The sequence below is a fragment of the Chlorocebus sabaeus genome, chromosome 18 (assembly GCF_047675955.1).
Source record: "Chlorocebus sabaeus isolate Y175 chromosome 18, mChlSab1.0.hap1, whole genome shotgun sequence".
NCBI lineage: Eukaryota > Metazoa > Chordata > Mammalia > Primates > Cercopithecidae > Chlorocebus > Chlorocebus sabaeus.
In genome coordinates, this window is record NC_132921.1 from 11,649,385 (window position 1) to 11,660,803 (window position 11,419).

The 11,419-nt window shown below is 34.1% G+C and overlaps 1 protein-coding gene across 2 annotated transcripts in view; it reads left to right on the top strand.

Moving 5' to 3' along the window:
- TMX3 (thioredoxin related transmembrane protein 3) overlaps window positions 1-8,785 on the top strand; it is a 39,476-nt gene extending 30,691 nt beyond the window's left edge. For both annotated transcript variants that reach the window (XM_008013826.3, XM_037987990.2), the window contains 3 exons: window positions 1,396-1,525; window positions 2,981-3,049; window positions 5,288-8,785. In XM_008013826.3, the coding sequence (XP_008012017.3) occupies window positions 1,396-1,525; window positions 2,981-3,049; window positions 5,288-5,548 (460 nt within the window). In that variant the 3' untranslated portion in view covers window positions 5,549-8,785. The remainder of the gene's footprint in view (window positions 1-1,395; window positions 1,526-2,980; window positions 3,050-5,287) is intronic.
- Window positions 8,786-11,419: the final 2,634 nt, after the last annotated feature.

Consider the following 11,419-nt stretch of genomic DNA (forward strand, 5'->3'; position numbering starts at 1 on the left):
TGTAAGAAAATGTGCAATTTTAAAATTTTTATCTGTTTAAAATTATGTAAAGACTATTAAATAGAAAATGTTTAGCATTCAAAAACTAATTGTTCTAGAATTTATTTTAGTAGACTAAATTCGTAGGAAAATATGCAGTTTTAAAATAATTTTTATCTAAAATTATGATATAAAGATTTAATTTGCCATTTCACAAGACTGATATTAGAAAACATTTACCAAACCCTGTACTGAATTAATAAATTTGGAACAAGAACCCACTCTATTCAGTGAACATTTAGTGAGTATTTACTGTATGTTGTACGCTGTTAAACACTGCTGATGGAAAAACGAATAGAGTTCCTGTCTTCAAATGCTTATAGTCCACTGGATAAGACCACAGATGTTAATTACAGAACTGTATGAAAAGATCTATGTAGGACAGGGCTCTGGAACATAGAGACACTTTCCCACCCTCAGCCCCCGCCACACACACACACACACACACACACACACACACCCCTGCACCCAGTACACACTAAGGTGGAAGGGCTCAAGAAATGTTTTCTGGAAGAGGCAATAATGAAGAAACGTCTAAAGAGTGAGAAGTTAGGCAGAACATAATAGCAAGTATGACAGGGCTTAGGAGAGGGCTAGAGAAATAAGCTAGCCTCTAAATGAAGATGGGGAGATCTCACTAGAGACACACTAACTCTTAGCCGCATTGAGGGCCCAGTGGAAGTTCAACAACACGATGCTGTGTTGGTTTTCTCTCACTTTGCTTAGTATCATAGATCTAGCAAATGCCTTCATTCGTTATTGCAATATATTAGATTATTTTGATGTTTTCTATTTTCTAAGTAAGAACACTGAGCGAGGAAGGGGGTGAACTTACAAATCCAAGGTAACATTCATCATTTTCAGCTAAAATCTTGAAATATAATTAGCATCACCTTACTTCATTTATTGTCCCTCTCATTTCAGTAAGAACTTAAGAGGATTTGCCAAAGATTAAAGTACCAGATGTAGGATATGATGAAGAATCAAGACAAAGAAAAAGTATCTATACAATTATTAAAGGGACTGTTGACCCTTGAACAACATGAGTTTGAATTGTGCAGATCCACCCATAGGAATTTTTTTTCAATACATATATTGTAAAACTTTTTTGAGATTTTTGATAATTTGAAAAGACTTAAAGATGAATTGCATATCCTAGAAATACCAAAAAAAATTAAGAAAAAGCTATGTCATGAATGCATAAAATAAATACTAGGTCTGTTTGATCATTTTCTACCATAAAATAAGCACAAATTTATTAAATATCTTCTGTAATTATAGCTACTGAGATATAAATGAATATCAGAATACTTTGCTGTGTTTAATCTATATTTTGATTTGTTTTTATATTTTCAGTGAAGTGACAGTTCCAACTGTAGTTGTACTGAATACTTCCAACCAACAATATTTCTTGCTGGATAGACAGATTAAGAATGTTGAAGACATGGTCCAGTTTATTAATAACATTTTGGATGGCACAGTAGAAGTAAGTTGTTCACTTCTGTTTCAAAGGGATGATGGACAGTGGGTAGAGGAGAAGCTAGTTCATTTCTTCTGATTCTGAAAAGAATAGTTGGCCGTCACCCAGAGTAGAGGGCTGGACCTGCATACATTGCTTCTGTCCAATTATAGACAGAATAGAGTTATATTCTCCCAGATACAGAAGGTTCTTCTATGGCAGAGGTTGCTAAAAGATGGAAATGTCCTTTTAGGGGTTATTTGGAGGATATTATTTGGTTGTCACGGTGATGGGGAGGTGCTGTTGGCATTTAAGGTTGAGGGCTAGGGATGCTAGGAGGTCTGCATTGTGTGGGATAATCTTAATAGTGACCTTACCTGTCTGTTAGTATGTTTCTAGGTCCAAAAAGTACAATTGGATTAAGTTGTTAGGATTGGTTTTCTAAGACAATCTGCAAATAAGACCACAAGTTCTCAAGAAATGAGGAAATGTATTGAGAATAAAAGCTCCCATGGAGAGTTCTAGACTTAATCCTATAAAATATTTCTCAGAAATAAGTGAATGGATAGTCTTAATTTTATATTTTTTTCCTACAAACTTTAACTGCAGTGTTTTTCAAACTGTGAATTGCAACCTGTATTAGAAAGTCGTGAAACCACTGCAAGTCACAACCAGGTTGTGACCAGCATGCATCTTAATGCAATAGACTAGAATAAAATTTTAAAAGAAAGAGCCTTCATTTTTTTGTGTGAAATTTAATTACTATTTTTTGAGAGTTGTTTGAGTTTTACACAAACTTTATATAAAATTTGCTCACAGAATAACAAACATAACTACTTTCAGTCAAGGTGAAGAAGTTTGAAAAACACTCTTAATCAAATAGTAAGATTTTTGAAAATAATTTGTTGAAATGAAACTCACCTATATAATCACACTTTTATTTTTAAGCTAGTGGAATGCAACTCAGATTATTTAACAACAGATTTTATTGTCTCATAGAGCTTGGAAATGTGAAAAATGAGCCAGGTTGCAAGTATGACTGAATACAGGATTTGATTGATTTTCATCAGGAATTTTTCTCTCTCTTCCTTTCACTTATCTGAGTAGCTTCCTTTGCTACTCTCCCTGCACAGTAGCAAAGGTATCCTGCAGCTCTGGTTTTGCAGTCCCGGCTAAACTCAAAAGCTGGTTAGGCTGTACTCAGGGGTGAGTGAGCTTCAGCCAAGCTACGTGGGTTACGAATAGAGGAGGAGGAATGTTTTAGAGTAGAATCAGGGTGAGTTAACACAAGCAGGCAGGAGGAATGCTGGACATGAAACAGACAAAAAACAACAACATTAAATGTTTACCACATGGCCTTTTCAGGTGATTATGTAATATTTTGGAGTCAACCATTTGGCCTGCGATTACAAGGTTATGTAACACCAAATAAATGAAGTAATAGTACTTAAGTAATTTATTTTTTTTTTGCTTTGTTTGAAGGCCCAAGGAGGTGATAGCATTTTGCAGAGATTGAAAAGAATAGTATTTGATGCCAAATCTACTATTGTGGTAAGTTGTGACAGTTTATGTCATTGATAATGAAGACGATATAGGTTCTTTATGTCCAACTGTGTTAATGTTAAAAATCTGAGTTTGACAAGATTAGGTCAAAATATGTCTTTTTAATTTGCAGGATATGACTAGTCAGTGTTTAAGAAAATATGTTCATTAGGTGGAAATTGTTTCTAATTATATGATTGATGAGTTAAAACTAAAATTCAGAATCAATTAACTTAATATAACTTAAAAGATTTTATTTCTGCAACCTATCATGTAAACTTTTTACTTAGTAATTTCCATGATTTGTTGAAAGTGTGGATAATAGGAAATTTTTAGTTCCATTACGTGCTGTCTTCTGTAAATTGGTCATTTTTCTTGAAGAAAACGATGTGTGCTGGGAAGTCACTTTTTATTTTGCAGGAGTCAAAATAAAATTTTAGGTCTTAAAGTTTTAAACATCCCTGTTAATTCTGTTATTTTCCCTAGTTGGTAAATAATTAAGATCATTTACAGATGTTTTTCCTTCTTCCCTTTTTCTCTCCTTCCTTTGTTTTTGTTTTTATTCTTTTTATAGAAGACTTTAAATGTGGAATTAAAATGTAATGGATCAAATCCTTTCTAACAGTGTTTACTTTCATTTGTTTGTCCCAGTGTTTATTCACAGTTGTTATATGTAAGTAGAATATCAACACTGGTAGATGAATTGACATGTCTGCCCCTAATTACCTGTCTCTTACTTTCTAAATATATTTCCTTGACTTCACTGTCACCTCGTACCTGATTATTTCTGCCATTCTAATTTCCTCTTCCTTTCACTCTATCAAACTAATTAGATCAGTTGATGTATTTCCCCTGGATTTCTTTGAAGCATCCCTTCCTTAATATTCTCCTTTCCGTGCTGCTGTGAGTATCACTACTCCCCTGCTCCTGCCCCATCTTTCCAGTCAGTGTTTCTCAGCATCCCTTTCCTCTCTTTCCTCTTTGCAGTCCTTGAATCTGAACCTTCTTGCTTGAAACTCTTAAGAAATTGTTCTTCCTCTCCCAGCTTTAACTGTCAATCAACTTGACAGTGGAGGAATTCCTACATTTGTTTGAGCCCTAAACTTAATTCCTGTTGTCCTTCTTGAGCTATTACATGGGCATTTTCATTCATTGTGGCCCAAAGCAATCATGAAAATGTAGCTGACATTTATTGGTTAGAAGTAAATTCTGGGAGTCTTTTCTTTTCCTTGCATAGTATCCTTCAGTTTGTTGTGTTTTCCTGTTGCCACAAGCATGGATTGGGCCCTAATCACATTCTGTGTCGCTGCTGCTCTTTTTCACCTGGTTTCCATACTTCCACTTGCCCAGTCTCCAATCTATATTGTATTCCACTACACAATTAATATTACTAAAATAATCGATTTTGATCACTTTCCTTCCCTTTTCCAGGGGTGTACATCAGAATACTCTGTCTGTCTAAAGTATTTTCCTCATTGGTTTTTTGAATATTAGCTTTTGCTGATGCAAATTGCCTATTGCTCACCTGTCTCATATCCTGCCTCCTTCTCACTCATCCTTAATTTCCTACCTGAAACAATCTTTATTCTGTGAAACTTGCTTTTCTTACCTCAATCCAAAGTGATCTTTTTCTTCTCTGAACTTGTCTATGTTCTCAAGTTATCATTGCAATTCATGCAGTATATTCTAGTTGAAAACCCTATTCATTAAAATTACTCTTACTTTTCTGGGCGCTATGAACACAGTATGTACATTGAGGGAAATTAGTCCATGAAGCTTTACTGCTAACCAGATAAGTAAAAAATATTAAAAATGCCATGTGAAGAGAATATGTGTGTACCCTCTTTGTGGTAAATAACCCAGCCTTCTCCATAAGCAGATTCCTGTAGTTCAGGAAACAACTCTAAAGCTGCTGGTTGCACATAGCAAGCATCTTAAAGAGACCTTTGTGGTTAGTGTGAGAAAAATCAGTGTCTTTAGGAAAGGCTATAGAATATTTGATGCCTTTTTCTCCTGCTGATAGCTGGTTCTACACACACATGCGTATGTATGTGCATATAGAAATCATATCTCTTAACAGTGTCTTTAACATGGTAGTTACTGCTGAAATTACTGACTTTGATTCATTGGAACTAAAAACAAGTTGACTAGCAACAAGAGAAATCTATAGTGGTTTCAAGTTCATGTCATGCTTTATATATCAGAATTGCATACGAAGGGAACTGAGTTTTAATTCTCTTTCCACAGTCTATATTCAAGAGCTCACCACTGATGGGCTGCTTTCTCTTTGGCCTGCCACTGGGTGTCATCAGTATCATGTGCTATGGAATCTACACAGCCGACACAGATGGAGGTTATATAGAAGAACGATATGAAGTGTCTAAAAGTGAAAATGAAAACCAAGAACAGATAGAAGAGAGCAAAGAACAGCAGGAGCCTAGCAGCGGAGGATCTGTAGTGCCTACAGTGCAGGAGCCCAAGGATGTATTAGAAAAGAAGAAAGATTGAGACTTGATTACTATAAAATATTTGATAGGACTTCAAATTATTAAAGAGTCTATTTATTGAATTTAGACATTTAATCATGATCTTTACAGAAAAGAACATGTTATTTGTATTTTGCTAATATCAACTGCATGGATTAAAGTAGTCCCTCCATACGTGGGGAAGTGTTTGGAGCAAAGAGATGAACAGTTTGTCTGAAACAAACACAGAGCACTCCATCAAAATTTACCTGATATTTGTGATTAGAACAGATCAGTTCTATTTGCATGTTTCTCTATCTGAATATTCTGTGACAAAAAGTTAAGATTCTTGGGCAGAATATTTAAATTGGTGAGTCAGGTAGAAGATACATGTGTGATATAGAAAAGTAATGCCTCCCCTGCTGCCATTCATTTGCCTCATATATTTTGGACAATATTTATATGGACAAAAGTAAGTCTTTAAAATTTAGGCACTTTAAAGAGAACTAATAACTTTTTCCATGTATCAAATTAAGATTGAGGTTAAAAATAACGTGGTTTTATATAGCATAGTGATTTTATTTTGTTAGTTATTTTTAAAGGAGAAGAAATGTTACTTTTTAACTTTATACTCAGTTGCATTATCATAAAATTTTCATATGGACCTAGATAATGGGGAAAAAAGTCTTGTGATTGACTTTCACAACATGAACAGGGTTTACTGAGAGTAGAGGTCTCAACCCATTCCTTGGATTACTCTTAACGAGTATTTCATCTGTCATTGTAGGTTGGGAAGGGTCTCTATTAATCCTACCCTGCTTTAGCCAGAACAGCCTAGTATTTTATTTCTATTTTATATATTGAGATTTCTTCTAACATTTCCTTTGATAAAAATCTTCTGCTTTTTGAAAAGTAGTATGTATCATATTTTTATGTTTACAGTGTGTTAACTTTATGGTAACTTATACTCCAGAATACGTATGTTTGTACCCACAGACACGTAAAGTTTATTGACGCATCTATTATGTAATGCTGTAGACCTGTCCGTGTCTGTTTCATAATGAATAATGAGTGACATCAGCATGTCCAGTGACAAGTCACATCCAGTGGGAAAAAAGTGATCAGCCGGTTACCTTCTCCATTTCCTTAGTTCTGTCACCCATTTCATCAAGTGACCTCATCTTCTGTAAACTAATACAGGAATTCTATCCAAAGCAATGTCTAAAAACCCTTTTTTTAAAAGTAACAGTTTGGTATGTTTATTGTAGATAAATTATTTTTGAGGCCTTCATTTTAGCTAAGTTTAGAATTGATGTTAGGCAACTAAGATTTGAGTGGCTATTCATTGAGTAATTTTCTACTATAAAGAATTTTATTGAACATTTATTTAAAAATATGTAACTCATTGTCAAAAAATAGGTGATTCATGGTCCCGACACTGAAGTTGTTTAGCGATTTAGTCATCAAGGGCAGCCTCTGTTGTTTCTAATGCCATACTAATCAAGACAGTATGGACACTTGTATCTTAATTACCAAGGAATTACTAGTAATTGTTTTATTTTATCCATGTACTCTTAGTATTTAATAATTAAATACCTATTCTTAGTGCTTGGCACTCCATATTTCTGTTTTTTGGAAATGAAACAAATATGCAGTCCAAAATTAAGAAACTACTAGAGTGAAATGCTGTTAAGTGGAAACCGGAGATAAATGCTGTTATTTTAACAAGTAACAAGATTCTTCTCCAAAGAATAATGAGTGATTCTTGGGAAGATAAATTTTAATGTTCCCAATAGTCAAGCTTGTTTTGTAGTAGTGAAAAACTTACACGAGTACGGGTGCCTCATTTGAAACTCAGCCTAGTAAGGAAGTGAAAACTTAGCAGTCAGTGACATGGGGAAATAGCTATAGAAAGTGTCATCTATTTTTTTCGTATTTATAGTTAATCATCTGCATATTTTTGTCTTGTTGATCATTACCTGTAAATGAAAGACCTTAATAGGAAAAAAAAAAAAAAAAAAAGAGTAAAGCTCAGTGTGAATGCAAATATCCAGTGATCTTCCTTTGTATTCTGTGATGTTCTTTATAAATGAATGCCTCAGTTCTCTGCTACCCTTTTCACAGCTTTGTACTGTTGCCTTATATTGTTTGTGCTTTTAAAGTGTGTCTATTGGGAAAACAAAATGTGCAGGTGGTTTGTAAGTGAATAATTTTTATTTCTTTTTGTATTAAAATTTTGCTTTTTTTCCTACTTTGGGAGATGTTTATTTACATTGTCAGACTACTCACAAAACAGATTTTAAAATTTGTTTGCTCGTGTGCTTTTCCCTTCAATGTGATATAAGAGATTACTATGAATGTTAGTTTCATTCCATGAAAAATTACTTCCATGTAAAGATAGGTCTCTTAATAGGTGAATCTAGTGGAAGAACATAGGTATCATTCTAATTCCATGATGAATTTTGTCGTGATTCTATGTGAATAATGGGGTCCTTCAGGAAGTTGGAGCTTTTAATTGCAGTGAAGTTCTCTTTATAACTTCTAAATTCAGATTTCTAGATCCTTGCTTTTGCAGAATTTGGTGCTCAGATAATATTTAAGGATATTTCAGCGAGACAAACTGCATGTTTTTATCAAGTACCCTGTGCACCGCATTATATCTGGCAATTCTTTTTGTTTCATTCTGTGCATCAATATTTTTCTCAGCTACTATTACCTGAAACTTGTTTAACATGTATTAGACCTAGAATTTTCATTTGCTTTCTCACATAGTTGCTTCCTGGTATCTGATTGAGAAATAACATTAAAATGCCAAATACCTGGGGGATTTAAGGAAGGGTCTATATGAGTAGGTAAATTAGCAGTATTGTTTTTGTTTAGTGGATTTTGTTAGTGACTTTTTTTGTGTTTTGCTTTGGGGCCTTTTTATTTTGGTGTCGTAAAAAGTAACATATTTTCATCATTGCTTCATGTGACATGGAGTTAGGACAGGGAAAAATCATTCAACAATTCTTATGCATTAAGAGATCAAATAAACCAGTGTGGGATATTAAGACTATCAATTGGTGGGATTAGGCTTGCCATTTTATTTTTATAAATATATATTTTTTCTGAATGTGTCTGAGTCCAAGAGTGGGCAAAAAATAATTTTCTACTTTGGACTAATCTATAGAGGTTTTTGAAAGTCTGCATTACTAACTTGTTGAATTCATGATATTCTGCCTATGGCACAAATTGTAAACCTTTGTTTTTCTAAAATAAAGTAATTGAAAACCTGTAATTGTTATTTTTACTGTGTATCCTGGTTGCTTGCAATAAGAATAGCTCTTTGTTCAAAGACAACAGCTACGTCTATGTCTTCCAGAAAGTGTTTCCTTTTATTAAAATTACAATTATAGAAACATAGAATTCTAGAGATGAGAGAGATCAGATTGCAGTCTCATTCTACTGTATTACAAATAAAGAACCTGAGATTCATAGGTTTGATATAATTTGTATTTGGCAAACCTGATATTTTTTCCAAAAGCATATCTTACAGTTTATTTTGAGAAGAATTTCAATCCTTAAATCAACTGCCAAATTATCTTTGACACCACACAACCACATTTAAAACCTCAAGTTTTTAAAAATTTTGTTTTAAATAGTATCAGGTATATGAGGGAAAAAAGGCTTTATACAAATGTTAATTTAAAAAATAATTTCATATATATATATATTTTTTTAACAAGGACATCTCTTTTAATGAGAGTGACTGGGACAGGAATAACAGCCCAAAACATGGACCCACAAACCTGTGAATTTGCAGACTAGCTGGTTAGGATGCGCCTCTTCTGATATGGGTGGCCAAGCACAGCACGTTCAGCTGTTTATAAATTTCACAGGAGTGTGATGGAGGCTTCTCGTCTCTGTTGAGTGGCTGTATTGCACTGTGTGTGTGGATGCTCCGGTGTCACACTCCCTGGTTCAACTCTGTCATCTACTTGTGTAAAGTTGAGGGAACCACTTAACCATTCTGCTCCCGCGTTGTCTAATTGGAGGATGATGGCACCTATCTCGTTGGATTGTGAAGAGAAATGAGTTGTACATGATGTGTATTTAGAACAGTGACTGGCATACGGTAACAGCTAAAATATTAACTATAATGTTTTTTAGATTTAATTGATTTCTCACTTTATTTAGAATTTATACCATTATTTACCACAGAGAAAAGCCTCAAGTTCATCAGAAATGTGAAATTCTAATGTCTTAAGTTTGCTTGGCTACTTTCTGCAATGTAAGTTCTAACATTTAGGATAGAAATGAAAAAAATTACTTTGACTTAAAAATTAAACAATTACAAATATTTAGGTTCAGATGTCTTGGAAAAATCCTCTGGTTTTTGTGCTTCTAGTGAAAATGAATAAACATAAGCAGATATAAACCAGTAAGATTATTGGTTGATGTATGTGAAGAGTTTAAAAAGACGTAAATGTCAGACAGATTTAAAATAATGAATATTGAATATAGATAGGAAAATTATCTGATTTTCCTGCTAGCATACCTCACTGTAGTCAAGTGCTCAACTTTTCTCTAAGCTCATCTCTGGTAAACTGAAATGATAACTAATGAGAAGTGGCAATTTTTTGTGTGATTTATTCTTTCTGTTTTTAAATTTATTTATTTTTAGAAGCAGAGTCTCACTGTGTTGCCCAGGCTGGAGTGCAGTGGCACAATCATAGCTCATTGCAGCCTAGAACTCCTGGGCTCAAGTGATCCTCCTGCTTCAACCTCCCAAGTAGCTAGGACTATAGGCACACACCACCACATTCAGCTAATTTTTAAATTTTTTGTAAGCAGGGGTGAGTCTCGAACTCCTGGCTTTAAGCAATCTTTCTGCTTTGCCCAGATTTATTCTTTCAATAAACGTTTAAGAAATATCTTTTATTCTATTGAATATACAGCAGCAAAAAACAGTCATAGCTTCAGTCTTCATTAAGTTTTTAGCTACTGTGATTGTTCAGCTTTTACTTAAAATGCTCAATTGGAAATCTTCCATTTTTCTGTTTTTCTTAGTTTCTCTTCTTACACAATCTATTGTTCAACATAAGAGCACTGATAATTGATCTCAGGGACTCAGAGGGTTAGTGACCAAGACAAAACAGAACATACCAGCTTGCTTCAAATATATGAAGGGGTCAGATTTACTCAGCGTGTCTGCAACTGTGGTAGTTCTATGGATGGAGGTTAACAGGGAAATTGAACGCAGTTCAAGGTAAGGAAACAACAAAAAGAATATCCCGAGATAAAATGGGCTGTTGGAGGCTCAGAGTTCTCCCAGTGAAAATGTTTTTCAAGCTAGAAAACTCCTCGGTATTGGTTTCTTCAAGACTGAGATTCTGTGAGTCCATAAATGTAAGCAGTAAAGCCACTATCCATGCCCATGTGTGTGACAGTCTCCTCTTTTAATAACAAAAAGATCCAAAAAGGTTTTTAGCCAACTTTAATATATCAAGTTTTGTTTGGGTGGATGAAAAAGTCCAGTGAAGCTGAATTTATAGAAACTGAGACTATTTCTCCACCCATCTAAATTTTTCACGGGAATCTTTGCATCATTGTCTTAGTTCGTAAGTGTCCATGGTCATTTACTAATTTATATAAAAATAGTTTTCTTCTATTAAAGTTGACTTGCCAGTTTCTACGTCTGTTTGATGCAACCACTGGAAATTCTATTTCCAGTTATAAACACACAGTCAAAAACACAGTAAACATTTAATAGTTAAAATTATGAGGCTGTATATACAATCTGTGTAATTAATAAATCTGTGTTACATTATTTTATCTTTTTTTTTTTTTTTTTTTTTTTTGAGATTGAGTCTTGCTCTGTCACCCAGGCTAGAGTGCAGTGGCATGATGATCTCGGGTCACTGCAACCTCC